Below are 16063 nucleotides of genomic sequence, written 5' to 3'. Positions count from 1 at the left end.
AGATACAGATACAGTTGTTGTTTAGTCACTAAGTCATATCCAACTCTGTGTGACCCTGTGGACTCTATCCTGCCAGGCTCCTCTGTCCATTGGATTTCCACGCAAGAATACTGGTTGCCATTTCCTTCTCCAGGGTATCTTCCCAACCCTGGGACTGAACCCACGTCTCCTGCACTGGCAAGAGGATTCTATACCACTGAGCCACCAGGGAAGCCCATAGATACAGTCACCAGTTCCTAAATACAGATACAGAAATGGGTACATTTACAGTTCAGTTCAGTTCAGTTGCTCAGTCGTGTCCGACTCTCTTACAGGCATATAAATACAGAGTCATAAATGCCTATAGGGACACAGAAACAAGTACAGATACGAACTGCAGCATTTACTATGTCTATACGTGTCTCTGTACTTTTATTGGGAAATCATGGCCATATCCCAGTGATTTTTCACGACTACCTGAGTAGCCCTGAGTCAGGTCAAGAAACGCAGCATGGTCTGAACCCCAGAAGCCCTGCCACGTCGTTCCCTCCTCCCAGCAGAGGTCCCCGCGGTCTTGAGTGTATATCCTCCCCCCGCCCTTTTTTCTGTCGAAATGCAGCTTGTGAATTATTGGTTTGACGTTGTGCCATAAGCAGCTTGTTGGCTGTCCTAATGCAGAGACATTTAGTTGATGAGATACATGATATTCACGTTACAGACGCCTCACTGCAGGGCCTTTTCCAGTGTGCAACCAGGCACAAGCCAGGGCGAGTGAAATGCAGTCGGGAACCGAGTCCGCTTCTGCTTTGTATTTTCACGAAAATACAAAGATTTGTTTCGCCCGTAGCCGCCGTCTCCCACTTAACTGTGCGTTGATGCGGGATCACAGGTTCTCTGCACCTTCTCTCGTATTGCTGTGGCGGACGTGACTGTCTTACCAACTCAGAGGAAGCATGCACACTAGATGAAATCAGACAGGCACACGCTGAGAGAGAGGGGGGGGAAATAAATAAACCCCAGCAGAAGCTTTAGAGAGATGGGCACGATGATGAATTATAACAGCCAATCATGCGGCAGCTTAACCATTATTGAAACGCTTCCTTCCGGGTCTAAAATACAGAGACCAGGAAACAACAGAAGATCTGAAATTAGATCAGTCACTTGTAGCGTTTCTATGTCTGTGAAACAATTTGCAGTAATATGATCTTCCGTTTAGTGACCACATCATCATAGCCTGAATCGTCTGGCTTCACACCTGGGAAGTCTGGGGCAGGGTCCCAGTTCAGCCTCCAAGCCAGCAGAGGGAGGGGGCGGTTGTGTTGTGACCTCTGGGGCCACGTGGGGTGTTCAGGCTCCTCCCCTGGCATCCCTCTCCCAGCTTCTGGGCTTTGTGGCTTCTCCATCCTCTCCCCCAAATTATTGGGACAGTTCATGGTTAAGCCTGTTTTCCTCCTGAGACCAAGGACATCACTGAGACAGTCACAGGAAAAGGTATTTATGTTAGTCCCCTTTTATAATTTAAGTAATTTGACTTTTGAACATTAGCACACATGGCTAAAAATTTGAAAGCAAAGCTTAATAATATATATGAATCGTCTCTGCCCACGTCTCTCAGCTCTCTGGTTTCCACCCACCTCCCCAAGCAGATGCCCCTGGTGCTAACTTCTTGTGTGTCCTAGGAGTGCTAAGCAGATATCAGTAAATATAAATATACATTCACCTTGTTGTGTGTGTTTTCTGCATGGAAAAGTGCTGCCTTGGTCCATAAAGCATCCAGGGAGCAGGCTGCCCATGGTAACCCCCCAATCTGCTCCTTGTCGGAAACAATTCAGGTTGTTTCTAGTCTTGTTACAAACAAGGCTTCAGCTTTGGCCAGTGTGTGAGGAACCCAGGATATAAATTTCCAAAGTGAGAGAAGCAGGACTTGCTGGATGGCAGACGGAGGACCACGCTAAGCATTATTTCCCTGGAATGCAAGGAATTTACTGGAGGAAATATAGGGGGGAGAAACCCAAATGTATCAGAACTCTAGAAATCAACCAAAGGCATAGAAACGGAAAAGTGCGTAATCACGAAAATCACGCGTCCTGGTGAGAGAAGCAGGGTCTGTGCTTTCGATTCGCCACTCCAGCTGATAGTCTCAACTCCACGACACAGCTTGTCGCCTCCGGAGACGACTGTGCAGTGTCCATCTGACCTCAGAAGAGGCTGTTTGCAGACTTCACTGAACCTCAGTGTCTGGAATTAAAATTCACCTTCTTTTCTGTTCTTTAATGGTTATTTTTGGCTGCACTGGGTACTCTCTAGTTGAGGTGTGCAGCCTTAGTTGCTCCATGACCTGTGATTTGGGATCTTAGTTCCCCAACCAGGGATCAAACTCATGTCCCCTTCCTTGGAAAGTAGATTCTTAACTGAAAATTCCCATTCTTAAAGTGACTACCAGTTAGTTCCCTCACTCTCTGGTCACTGTCCCACTTGAATGGGCCGCCCCCACGTTTTTCACATCCGTGCTGGCCCACCTCTGTCTTGTCTGCTGAGTGTGGCTTTCCTGTGGGTGCTGCCTGGTCAGCCAGTGTGGAGTTGGGAGGGCACTGGCGTTGTGGATCTTCCTGTTTGCCAGCTTCTTCCATCTTCCCTGACCTCGGGAGATGTCCACCTTTAACCTCTCTTTAGAGGTCAGAGAATGGGAGTGAATGAGGGGGCCTGACTGTCTGGAGCCAAGCTGCCAGGTGTGGAGGTGGTCAGTGAAGACACGGGTCCCACTGACAGCATCTGTTTGTTATTTGCTCTAAAGGCTAATGGGGCTTCTCAGGTGGTTCAGTGGTCAAGAATCTGCCTGCCAATGCAGGAGACATTGAAGATGTGGGTTTGATCCCTGGGTGGGGAAGATCCCCTGGAGGAGGAAATGGCAACCCACTCCAGTATTCTTGCCTGGAGACTCCCATGGACAGAGGAGCTTGGCGGGCTACAGTCCATGGGGTCGCAAAGAGTCAGACACAAATTTACGATAGACACACACACATGCATAAAGGCTAATAAACACTTCTTCACTTACTGTGATGGTGTGAGCAAGGGGTTGAATGGGCAGAAGGGCCAGCTTCCTGGTGCTCCATCCCAAAGAACAGTGCAGGCAGGGATGCTCACTGATGGAGAGGCTGGTGCTGAGTCCTGGACCAGGGAGCCAGGGAGGAGGAGGTAGGAGAAGGGCTGGGAGTGGAGAAAGTGCGGGTCACTGAGGCAGCGTGGGGAGACATGTCTGCAAGACTCCTGAGATAAGGGGTATCAGCAGAGGTGCTTTGGAAAGGCCCCAGGCTGGACCCCCTAAGAAGGCACTGAATGCAGGTATTCAGGCCAGGAATGCAGATATATGTGAGGCATGGCCGGTCAGGGTGGGAGGGGCCTGAGTCCCTGCCTGCAACTTCCTTCAGACCTTAGGATGCTCTGCTGTGCCCCAGGTCTGGGATGGGGATGGCCACTTTCCCTATGAAGCTTGCCAGGGAAAGTCTTTGTTCTTACCTGTGGTCGGACCTGGAAGTTCACACATGGCCAGGAGCCGGACTCCTCAGTGATTCTGTGAATAACCTCTGAACTTTTCAAATACAAAGAAGTCCCTGGCCACAGCACAACCCTGGATTCCAGCTGGCGTGAATGCTGTAGCGGAAAGAAATCTAGAGGGAGGGGTCACTTCTGCTGTCACCTGCCTGGTCCGACTTCTGTTCAGGACGCTGGAGAGTTGCCCATGGAAGAGGATAGGTTGTGTTGGAGCCACTGCCACCGACCCTTGCAGCCCCCTGCCCCTAGCCCTCAGACCCCAAGGGGAGCCTCCCAGCCCCCCAGACCCCAAGGGGACCTTGCCTAGCAAGGAGGCAGCACTGGGCAGAAGATGAAGAATCCTCTACCATGGCCTCTGTGGATCCCACAGCTGGGAGCCTGGAGTGGGGGCAGGAGGGGAGAGTCAGGCTGTACTGGGGCTTTGGAGATGTGATTGCCTATCTTCCCAACACTCAGACTGCACTGTGGGTGTTAATACTTATTAAGTGGAAAAACTGAGGCTCAGAGGATTTCAGTGTCACACCCAGAGAGTTCCTGGTGAAAGGAGACTGGAACCAGTTCTGTCTGATTCTGAAATTCACAACCTCCTTACCTCAGCGCTGAGCAGAGCGGTGCTTTCTTTCTTTCTTGTAATATTGATTTATTAATTTTTGGCTGCACTGGGTCTTCATCGCTGCACGCAGGCTTTCTCCAGTTGCAGCGAGCAGGTGGCTACTCTTTGTTGCGATGTGTGGTCTTCTCACGGCATTGGCCTCTGCTGTTGTGGAGCCTGGGCTCCAGGGTGTGCAGGCTTTACTGGTGCATGGGCTCAGTAGTATGGTTTGCAGGCTCCAGAGCGTAGTCTCATTAATTGAGGTCCACGGGCTTCGTTGCCCCACGGCATGTGGGATCCTCCTGGACCAGGGATCAAACTCGTATCCCCCTCATTGCAAGGCAGATTCCTAACCACTGGATTACCAGGGAAGCCTGAGTGATGCTTTCTTTGATGTGCTTCTGGGGACTAGCTCTGGGATGTTGGGCTGTCTTTTCTCTAGCATAGATGTGTGCTCCTGGAAGCAGTCTTGCAGGGGATCTGTGTAGGTGAAAGTTCAAGGACACTGCTAGATTTCTCCCAGAGATGCCACCTGTTTGCTTGAGAAGCCCGGCTGCGGAGTGGGTGCCGCCAGGTGGACTCAGACGTCCTGCAGGTGCGCTCCAGCCCTTACCTTGTCCCCTGTGCTCCTCGTGCAGGTCAACATTGGCATCCTCATCGCGGTGACCAGGGTCATTTCACAGATAAGCGCCGAGAACTACAAGATACATGGAGATCCCAGTGCCTTCAAGTAAGCTGGACCCGGGGCTGTCAGCTGTGCCCCTCCCCTGCCCACTGCTGCTCCGGGAGTGGCAGGAGGGTGGGCCACACTCTTGGGCTCACTTTGTGTCCACTTGACGTCACAGGGAGCACAGAGTTCATGCCCTCATCTGTCTCAACGAGGAGCAGCCCCTTTTCCCAGCTGGCTGTCCCATCTGTGAAAGAGGGGGTTTATTAGATGATCTTCCAGAGACAGCTTCACCCCTAGAGTTAGAGGAACGTGTGTTGGGGTACAGAGGAGGGTTCTCAAGCCTGACTGTCCTGCCACATCGGTTGTGACTCAGCCCTTACCATCTGCTGAGACCTCGTGGGCTGTTCAACCCCATAGCACCCTGCTTTGCTGGTCTGTATGGTGGGGGTGATAGCGGCCATCTCACATGTTGTCCTGACCTGTTCTGGGGCTGATCCATCCACAGAAGGAGCAGGTGTCTCCACACTCACATTTGCTGCCTTCTGGGGTTTCCTCACCCAATTATTGGGGACCTGCTGCTTGCAAGTGTCAGAAAACCCAACACAAGCTGACTCAAGCAAAGTGAAGTGAAGTTGCTCAGTTGTGTCCGACTCTTTGCAACCCCATGGACTGTAGCCTACCTGTCCATGGGATTTTCCAGGCAATAGTACTGGAGTGGATTGCCATTTCCTTCTCCAGGGGATCTTCCCAACCCAGGGATCGAACCCGGGTCTCCCTCATTCTATACAGACGCTTTACCATCTGAGCCACCAGGGAAGTCGACTCAAGCAAAAGGCATGTCTATCAACACAGGCAACCATGAGTCCAGGAGTGAGTCTAGGATGGCTTAGTCCAGGACCCAGTCTGCCTGCATTTCTCTGCTCCACATCGTCTGTTGGCTTCCCCCTGAGATGAACTGTGCCTCCTGGTGACAAAATGGCTGCCAAAGAAGGTTCAAGTCCATGGGAAAGTGTGTCTCCTTCCCTCAAAATCAGACCGAGGTCCTGAGCCTGCAGGCAGACTCAGACCAGGCCATATGCCCATCGATTTATCAGTTACAGTAGATGGAAGTCAGCAGTTAACCCAGGTCTGAGTCACATGGTCCATCCTGGCTCTGGGGTGCAGGCAGCACCTCTAAACCACAGGGCCAGGAAGTGGGAGAGGTGCTCCTTGCAGGGAATTTAGGGGCTGTTACACAAATAGGGTGGGATTCCCAGGTGGTGCTAGTGGTAAAGAAGCGGTCTGTCAATACAGGAGAAGTAAGAGATGCGAATTTGATCCCTTGGTCAGGAAGATCCTCTGGAGAAGGAAATGGCAACTCACTCCAGTGTTCTTGCCTAAGAATCCCATGGATAGAAGAGCCTGGCAGGCCACAGTCCATGGGGTCACCAAGAGTCGGACATGGCTGAAGTGACTTATAAACATGGCACAGTTACTAGGTAGCTGGCATACTGTAAGTTACTTTAGCTACACTACATCTCTTCTGATCTGAAAGGGAAAAGAGTAAATATATCTGCAGCAAATCGATAAGACAATTATTCTATAATGAATTCCAAACACTGTAAATTAACCTGATTGGTGGCTTTGCCTTCTTGGGCTTTTTCAGCCCCTGGAAACCTTGGAGATGCTCCTGGGTCAGGGTCACTTGCTCTCCTCTTTCATCAGTGAGAACAAGCAGCACTGCTCCATGAAGTGGCCTGTCCCCAGCCAAGCCGCCAGACCAGGGAGGAGCCTGACCTTCCCTCACCCCAACCTCAGTCCCTAGGCCCTCCCCTCCACGGACAGGGCCCTGGTCTGTCTCCAGCACAGGCTCTTGCTGCCCCTCTGACCCGGCACCCAGGGGACCACTGGCCTGGCTGTGCCCAGAGCAGCTTGAGTCTCAGCTCACACCCACCCCTCGTCTCTGCCCCCTGCCCTCTCTTCACCCACCGTGGCCCAGGAGGCGGCTGAGCCCATGACCCGCCTTCTTTCCATGGGGACCTGGTCTCAGAGTGGATGCTGACACGTGGGAGATGGGGCTGTAATCTGGAGGGTGTTTCTGCATCTCTGAGGAACCACGGCTTGAGCGATGCTGCTGTGCCTTCCCATATCCTGTGTCCTGCGTGTGACACAATGGCCCAGGACCGACCTCCTGGATAGAGTCCAGCTGGTCTCACTGGACAGACCCCTGGCTCTGAGGTGGCCCAGCACTGACTCCTCTTCACGTGGTGCAGCTGGACCCTGGGTAGCTCTCTCACTCCCTTCTTGGTGTCATTAGGATGACCGTCCCCTCCCTGGGCTGGTGGAGCAGGAGCCCTGGAAGCTGGGCGGGAAGATGCAACACAGCGTCCTCGGGACACTTCTGGCTCCTCGTCTCTTGGATTCAATCTCGGCCTCTCCTTCCTGCCCAACAGCTCAATGCTCAGTGACTAATGGGATCAGATGCTTCCTCAGGACCCCTAATGGGCTGCCTTCCACCTGCTTTCTCATCTCTATTTATTGGTCATGATTTCACAGAAAGCAGCAGAGAAAATTCAGTTTTCCCAGTGAGATCAGGGACTGGGGTTATGGAGGGAGGTGTGATCCACGTGGAGCCTTGGGTGGTTAGAGGGCGCAGGAGGTGGAGCCCCACGCAGGCCCCGCCCCTGGGGAGCGGGTTGGGGCGGCGCATCAAGGAGTCACGTGCTTGCGTGCATGTGTGCGTGGTGCATGCGTGCGTATGGACAGCGTCCCTAACTTTCCCAGGCCTCCTGCCCTGCAGGGACCCTGCTCCGTCTGCCCTTGACAAGGAGACCTGGCAGCTTGGTTAACGAGTCCTGAGAGCCTCAACTAGAGGAGTTTCTCCCAAGATTTTATCATTTGTTAGTCTTTTTTAAAGTAAAAAGGAACCATCCCTTTAAAAGTAGCACATTTGATACTGATTTGTGGGTGGCTGCTCCTTTCAATTACAGATTTTCCAGGATCTAAAGATTGAACCTAAATCATTCATGAAATTTTACTCCCCAGATTCAGGTGTTTTAACTGTATTAACATTATGAAAACACGCGGCGGCAGCTTCTCTGAGAGTTGACATGCGGGAACAGCCTTTTGTTTCTCAGGGATTTGCCGTCAGGAGCTGTCAGTGCCGGGACCTCGGCCTTCTGACCCGGAAGTGCCTTGGGGTTGTTACACCGCCTCCCGGAAGGGGCTGGATGCATGTGCCCCTTGTCTGCAGGCTCATCCACTTGCTCGGCCTTCATCCGTTCAGTGACCACTTCCTGAGAGCCCGCAGGTCCTGGCGCTCTGCTGCGCTTTGCAGAGGCGCAGACAAAGTCCAGTGAGGGGGACTGTGTCAGCCACTGCGCTGAAGGCCGAGGGGTGTGCCGGTTGCTGACCTGGGCAGCACGGCTCCCATCAGCCTTCAGACTTTTCTCTAAAGCTCACATGCAGAGCCTCCCTCCACCCCTATCCCCGTGGAAAGCTGAGCTGTTTCAGGAGTCAGGTATACTGGGCTTCAGTTAGCATGTGATTTGCAGGGTGTATCAGAGACGGCCAGGACCTGGACAACCTCATGGGCCTTGCCTCCACACCAGCTCTGTTCTGAGCTCTCCAGACACTGGGGGACCGAGGTCCTTCTTCTCGAGGAATTCACATTCCGAGGGGGAGCCTCAGGGCTGATGCTTCAAGTGCCCCAGCGCTGCGTATGTCTCCCACCCTACCCAGCCTCACACTCTGCTTCCCTCTGGAATCACCATTTCTGTCAGCATCACCACCTGGGTCAGGGCGGTCATCCTGAGTTTGCCCAGTGGACGTGCTGGCTCTCAGATGCCCAGAGCAGGCTGCAGTCCAACCGGAGCAGAGCTGTCAGCTTGGCCCAGGGCTAGCCCGGCGGTGACCTTGTCTTATACATCTGGTGTGGTCAGCTCCTCAACCAGGGTCTCCTGAAGGGAGGAGCCAGGTCTCACTCCCAGCAGCGGCTCTGTCTGCTCCCATCTGGAAGCCTTGAATCCGGACCCTCCCTGCCTGCCCATCACCCAGAGTGCCCATCCCTGTTTCTCTGGCAGGTTGACTGCAAAAGCTGTGGCCGTGCTGCTGCCCATCCTGGGAACCTCGTGGGTCTTTGGCGTGCTTGCTGTCAACAACCAGGCCATGGTCTTCCAGTACATGTTTGCCATACTCAACTCCTTACAGGTGAGGGCCCCATGGGACTGTCAGCCAGGGAGCTGTCAGCTTTGTGAATAGATGAGTGGGTGCAGGTTGCCATGGCAGCAGGAGGGAGACACTCTGATCTGTTCCCTCCACACACATTCACCTTGTGAACCCGTAGGGTGGGAGCATCCCTGTGGACAGAGGCATGGATGGGTACACACCAGGGTCTCTGAGCAAACAGGGCCTGGAGGACCCCATTTACAACAGGGTTGCCTCAGCTTTCAGGGCAGTACCTATGGGAGATATATCCAGCCTGAATGGAAAATGGTCAGCATGTGGGTGGCTCCCGAAAGGGAGCCGGGCATGGAGGGGTGGTGAAGAGGGAGGTACCTCAGGTTCTGAGTTCTCATCTGCCCTCTACATGGAAGGACAGAAAAGGTAACAGCCTGGAAACCGGAGATCTGAGATGCCTAGAGTCCGAGTCCCCAGACCCACAAGCCCCTGATGGAAGGATGGAGGCGGATGCTCATTGCCATCCATAGCCTACACAGCCAAGCTTCAGGCTGAATCCTGGCAAACATCACTGCGGCCCAGCCCAGCCCTCACCGTGATGTCCTTGCTGCCTCTGGGTCTTCACGACCAACAGCTGTGTTACACTTTTAATCTGTAATAAACTTATACCCAGCTTCCTTCTGGTTGTCATGGTGAGAGGGGATAGGGTGTCGTGGCAGCAGCCCTTACACACCACAGGTCCTGGGTTCCTCATTTATCCTTTGTTTCCCGGTCTCCACTTCCATAAAATGGGAACAGTAATAGGACCCACATCATGGGGCTGCTCTTAGCACTCATTGAGATGAAGTGTTTGCCTAGTGCTGACACAGAGGAGCGGCCTCTAGATGTTTGGGAACATCCTCGTCTTGCATCTGTTTTCATTGTCATCATCATCATCCTTGGTCTGCCGGTGAGGACACAGGGCTGTTTAGCTGGTAGGCTCGTGCCCTCCCACTTGTCTCCCCGGCAGGTTTGTTCCTTTTCCAGGTTAAGCCAATCTGGGCATGTGCCTGTCTCTGTATCTTGGTCATGATATCTGCCTGCATCTAGGTTAGATTACAGGACACCCTTCCATCCTCATGGTTTCATGGTGAAGCATCACAGCTCGCTCCCATCCTCTCCAACACCAAGCCATGCCGGTACCACTCTCAGAGTCCATGGGTGACAGTGGAAAGAACCCTCAGAAAGTGTTTATAACAAAAGTGCAAGCGGCTCTAATTCTGTGTTTTCTTCCCTTTCCTTTCTAGGGATTTTTCATCTTTCTCTTTCACTGTCTGCTGAATTCAGAGGTATGTCTGCTCCACTTCCTGCCAACATGAAGCTGGTTTTCATTTCTGCAAGGGCACAGAGAGCAGGAAAGGTGCAGCCTCATCTGGCTGGTTTCTGACTCTGTAACCCTGAATGAGCCTTGGTATCTGTAACAGGTTGTGTGCAGGCAGCTGCTTTCCATCAGGCCCTCCTCCCTCATCCCGGTTGCTAAGCAACATACACATGCCCTCCCTCGCTGATGTCACCCAGGGACTGCTGGCTGCATGGAGGACCAGGGGAGATGGAGACAGTGTGGAGTAACTGGGCTGGAGAGTCGGGACTTTGCTTGGCATATGGTGTATTAGCAGGAGTGAGATGCAGATGGGCTCCCAGCACACTCTGCCCCAGGGCATACAGGAAGCTGGCCGGGGGTGTAAGGAGGACTCGTGGCTGCAGGGATTGGGGAGGGGCTTTTGTAACGCGGCTTCCAAGGGCACTGGGGCACCTGGAGCGGGCTCATTCCTCTTGGTTCAGTCTGGGCCATTGCACCTGCCATGTACTTGGCCACGGGGATGGTGCAGGCTGCTCTGGATCACATCTCTCAGGACCAGTAATCCACAGGAAAAGTTTTACCCTTACATTGTGGGTTTGGTGCCATGTTCCTCGGCATTTGAGCCAGGTGGCACTAGTGGTAAAGAGCCTACCTGCCACTGCAGGAGACATGAGACGTGGGTTCGATCCCAGGGTCGGGAAGATCCCCTAGAGGAGGGTGTGGCAACCCAGTCCAACATTCTTGCCTGGAGAATCCCATGGACAGAGGAATCTGGTGGGCTACAGTCCATGGGAGATCCCCTAGAGGAGGGTATGGCAACCCAGTCCAACATTCTTGCCTGGAGAATCCCATGGACAGAGGAATCTGGTGGGCTACAGTCCATAGGGTCTCAGAGAGTTGGTCATGATTGAAGTGACTCAGCACACACACACACACACACACACGTCATGATTGAAGTGACTCAGCACACACACACACAGTGGGGTCGCAGAGAGTTGGTCATGATTGAAGTGACTCAACACGCACACACACACACACACACACCACACACCCACACACACACCACACACACACACACACCCACACCAGGCTGGGATTATGGGGCAATGTCTCTGGAATGATGATTGAGAACAGGATGGGAACACCCTCATCTGTGCTCTTTCAGGGATTCTGTCCATTTGCACAGGAGAGGTCAGGCAGAGAGGAAGGAGATGGGTGGGGCACACAGGGTGAGTTGCCCAGGACGATGGCAGCCGATGGAGGAGGGAGGTCACATGATTGCAAAGACCAGGGAGCAGCCCTAGCAGAGGCTGAGACTGATCCACGTGGCAGAGGGGGCAGGAAGGGGAGCAGCCTCAGAACCACACACAGCCCGCCCCACGCATGCATTTGTTCATCTGCTGATGTCTGTGCCAGTCACACGCCCTGCCCCCGTGCTGTTCATTGTTGAGCATGTCCTGTCTCTTCACCCAGAGCCGTGAGGTCAGCAAAGACCAGGAGATCCAGCTTTCTCCCTGTGCAGGGCTGGGTATGGTCGGGGTTGGTAGGGGTGGGCACAGTCTGTATCTGCACAGCACAGCTCTGGAACCCTGACTGTTTGGACCTGATACCTCCGGATCCTGTCTGGCCCCGTGTGCAGTGTTCTGAGCCTGGCATCAGCACAAATTCCTCAGGACCTTTTAGAATGACCTCTTATTGTTGCTATTTCCACTTCTGAAATTGCTTCCACTGAACCTTCCATTCTGCTTTTGAAGGTGAGAGCCGCTTTCAAGCATAAAACCAAGGTCTGGTCCCTCACGAGCAGCTCCAGCCGCCAGGCCAACGTGAAGCCCTTCAGCTCAGACATTGTGAGTGCGTGTGGTGTCTTGTCTACACCCCTCCTGCACCGGCCTACCCTTCTCCGAGTGCCCCCCATCCTTGAACCACCCTGACCTAGGGCTCTTGTTCCTTGTCCTCATTGCTTGCAAAGCCAGTCCATGCCAGCCAGAGACTTGCTCCAGCTTCACTGAGCTGCACACAGCTCCCACCTTGCTGAAGACCAAGGGGTCCTAAGCCTGTGTCTTTCGAGTCCTGAGCCCCGGCCCCTCTGCCTCCCTCCCTAAGCTCCACTGTCTGCGCCGTCTGTGTTGGGGCACATGGCTGCCCAGGTCGAGCTGATAGAGGCTTGGCTCAGGTGCTGGTGCTTGCTGGTTGACCCTTTCACACCTGACATAGGCCTGCAGGTGGCACAAGCTGATGTCACACCCCAACAAGGTCCCATCCTCGTGAAATCACCTGAACCTCTCTCCTGCACTTTCCAGGACCAGGACTTCTTATGTTGACTCAGGGGGATGGAAGGTCAGTTGACCAAGAAGCAGACACTGGGCACACTGGTGTCCCACAGAAGCACAGAAGTCCCCTGGCACAGCCCAGCCTTTACATCAGGGCTCCTCCCCCCTACAGATGCCTGAAAAATTGAACATGAATGATCAGGGGTCTGAACAAGCCACTCACTTTTCAGTGCTGGGCTTGGATGTATGATTCCTTGTGCTCTGCCCTGCAGACCCCTGGGCAGGGCCCTGAGGCAACCTGGAGCAAGCGGTGTCCTGCATTCTCACTGCAGTGCAGCTTCCTACCTGTCAGGTCCTTGCTCAGGGATCCCATCTCCAGAAGTCTTTCCTGGACAGCACTGAACAAAGGTGCTCCCTCCCTATCCCAGCATCATACACCTGCCTGCCACTCCCGGGCATTGTTCAGTTTATTCATTTGCTTGATGGCCATTGTCCAGCTCTCCCATCAGAACGTAAGCTCCACGAGAACAAAAGTCTGATCAGCTTGACTCACGGGAGCGACCTCAGAGCCTGCCTCTGTCCCTGGTGCATGGCCTGCTCCATAAATCAACACAGAGGGAATGACCGAACAAGCAGGTGGACGAATAGATTTGTGAATGAATGTGTGAAGGAAGGAAGGAAGGAAGGAAGGAAGGACAGATTGACGAGGGAATGACTGCAGGGTTGAGTGCACCCCAGAAGCTGGGAGCTATGAGGCAGGCAAATGCTTGCCGAGAAGGTGGAGAAAAGTGCTCATTTTTCTGAGGAGCAGTGCCCCTTCCTCCCACTAGGGAGGATTCTTGGGCAGCTTTCTGGCCCAAGGCTTTGCTCTCCACACTCCCGGGGTGCCGTGGGTTTCTTGTCTGGGAGCAGAGTCTTGACTCCTCGCTCCTTTGTGGTTTGCAGATGAACGGGACCCGGCCTGCTACAGGCTCCACCAGGCTCAGCCCTTGGGACAAGAGCAGCCACTCTGGACACCGTGTGGACCTGTCTGCTGTGTGAGCAGAGGGGCTGAAGACTCAGCCGGCCTGCTGCTCAGATCCCCTCTACCTGCTGCAAACAGAACGCGAGCAATGCTCTGCCATCGCCACCAGGACCCTCTCCTTGTTACCATCTGGACCCGGGAGTCACAGCCCCGAGAGAGCTGTCCTCACCTGTGACCTGCTCATGTGACAGAGTCCACCAGCCTGCCCACAGCCTGAATCACAGAGGAGGGGGTGGGACCCTGGGGCACACACTTCCCCTTCATCCAGTGCACGCAGAGCACAGGACCCTCCTCACTGGGCGCACAGGGGCCCTAGCACCGGGTGAGAAGTGTAACCTCTGCCTTGTGATGGGGACTTTGGACCAAAGTCCTGGTGTCTGCAGGGGAGGGTCGGGCTGAGGCAGCTGCCCATGAGCATGTTTTCCACCTGCCAGCTCCACCCAACAACAGGGTCCCCAATGCCAGGCACCTGCTGAAGAGTGACTTTCTGCAGGGTGGGCCAGCCTGGGTCTGCTCGCATGGCCACGCTGGGCCTCTGCTGATGCCCAGGACTGTGGGGTGGAGACACTGGCCACCCGGCCCCTGTCTCTGCACGGGGATCTTGCCAAGGCAAAGAGCTCCACAGAGGGTGGGATCTTCTGCTCCGAAAGCATCTCAGCCCCTTCCTCATGAGTGTTGGCTCTTCAGATTCAAAGTCAGCCTTAAAATCCACCCCCCTTCCTTTCCTGGCACCTGAGCCTTCTCTGTGTTCACGATGGGCCAGAAGAACCACCGTTTTCCAAGGTATGACATCCCTAGGATTTCTTCCTCATCACTTGCAAATGCTTTTCCGGTTTTCCAAAGAGTGGATCACAGTGGAGAGTAGCACAGTACGGTACGTGACTGCACATTGCTGCAAAGACGCCTTGACAAACAAAGCCAGTGGCAGGCTGCTCTTGAGCGCGGGGGAGAAGCAAGAACCCCCATCCTGACCGACCTAAGGAGGTGGGGGATGGCATTGGCTGTGTCTTCTGAGTTGATGTTTATTTATAGACCTAGACCTGGATTCAGCCCTCTAGGAAATGGAATGATCCTTACGACCCCATGTTTGGGTGAGATCCCAGGGAACGCTAGGGTTTGAGATCCCAGATGTGAACCCAAACGCCATGGAATTGTCGGGAAACAGACTAGGAGAGGTTGCACTGTGATGGCAGTACTAAGAGTGCTTGTGAAATGTGTGGGTCAGAAATTCCAACCTATTTTTGATACTGGAAAATCTTCCTTGAAAACTGTGACAGCGATAGCATTAAAGCCCCTGCCCCCCCACGACCGTCCTGTCCCGTCCCCTCACCTCTGCTTTGTTTCTGGGTGAGTTTCTGTGTGGTTTTGTAGACCTTTTCCCATCTTCCTCTGCAGCCTCATAAAGGAACTCCTGCCCTGTTGACGATGAGTGTTAACAGTTATCTTGAAGCATCTCTTGCTGTGTTGAGGGTGGGACCCAGAGTAGCATGTTGATGGAGGGGTTAACCTCTGTCCTTCCACAGGGAGGAGGGGTCCCCAGATGTACCAGCCTCTGCACCTGTCATGGTGCCCTGTGTGGTCGCACAGATGTGCCTTGGGGGGTGAACCTGGCTGATGCAGGCAGAGACCCCAGGGTTTGGTGAAAAGTATGGCTGCCCCCTCCAAGTGTCTTATGATTCCAGAAGCCAGGTCACCTGTAACTTGGCATTATATCCTTGTGCCCAAGAGCACCTAGAAGTGAGAACACTGTATTCCTAAGATTTACACTTGGACTTTTTTTTTTTAATTTAGTTTCTGATGAAGCAAATCAAATAAGGAACTGTCTTTATTTTACATAGAATTCTTTGTTTTTTTTTTTAAACTCTGCATATTCACCCTACATAGCTAATATATCAGAAGAAGTAATGGGCAACTTTCTATTTTTAAAGAATGAGAGTAGTGCACTTTATTTATAGGCTATATATTTTGGCTTCTGCAGTACTCTATTATCTACACATAATTTGGCCAAAGATAAGCAATTGGAAAGAATTGTGTGTTTAAAGTAGTTTATAGCACAGGAAAGGTAGTGAATGCCACTATGTAGTGAATATATGTTGTGACTTTTATGAAATAAACTCTTAACGTCCTTTAAGTGAAATGTGGTCCTTAGCATCTTTTTCTGGTGGAAGGCAAGCAAGACTGTGTGTCTTTTGACAAAAATCTATCGGGAAACACACATGGGTAAAATCCTATCCTGGGATTCACTCAACAGACTTCTGTTCAGTGCTTTTTTTGTCCTTAGCACATTCTGGCTCTGGGGACTCTGCCATGGACGATGCCCCACCCTACCCAGGACCCTCCCTGGGTAGGGAAGAACGACAAACAGTGGAATTTTTGCAGCCCTGTGTTCCTCAAGTTAATGTATTGCACAGAATATTGGTGCTTCTTTTTTTTTTTAACTTACCAACATATTTTAGCTAATATATCAAAAATATATCAA

The 16063-nt window shown here is 52.9% G+C and overlaps 1 protein-coding gene across 2 annotated transcripts in view; it reads left to right on the top strand.

The window, feature by feature from the left end:
• Window positions 1-15705, top strand: part of ADGRD1 (adhesion G protein-coupled receptor D1) — a 179443-nt gene extending 163738 nt beyond the window's left edge. For both annotated transcript variants that reach the window (XM_055404644.2, XM_055404645.2), the window contains 5 exons: window positions 4762-4853; window positions 8855-8981; window positions 10238-10279; window positions 12045-12137; window positions 13506-15705. In XM_055404644.2, the coding sequence (XP_055260619.2) occupies window positions 4762-4853; window positions 8855-8981; window positions 10238-10279; window positions 12045-12137; window positions 13506-13601 (450 nt within the window). In that variant the 3' untranslated portion in view covers window positions 13602-15705. The remainder of the gene's footprint in view (window positions 1-4761; window positions 4854-8854; window positions 8982-10237; window positions 10280-12044; window positions 12138-13505) is intronic.
• The last annotated feature ends 358 nt before the right edge of the window (window positions 15706-16063 follow it).

This window comes from Moschus berezovskii, chromosome 19 (genome assembly GCF_049115385.1).
Source record: "Moschus berezovskii isolate FMDL1 chromosome 19, NW_MosBer_1.0, whole genome shotgun sequence".
Lineage (NCBI taxonomy): Eukaryota > Metazoa > Chordata > Mammalia > Artiodactyla > Moschidae > Moschus > Moschus berezovskii.
Note: the sequence above shows the minus strand (reverse complement) of the source record. Positions and strands in the feature narration are given on the sequence as shown.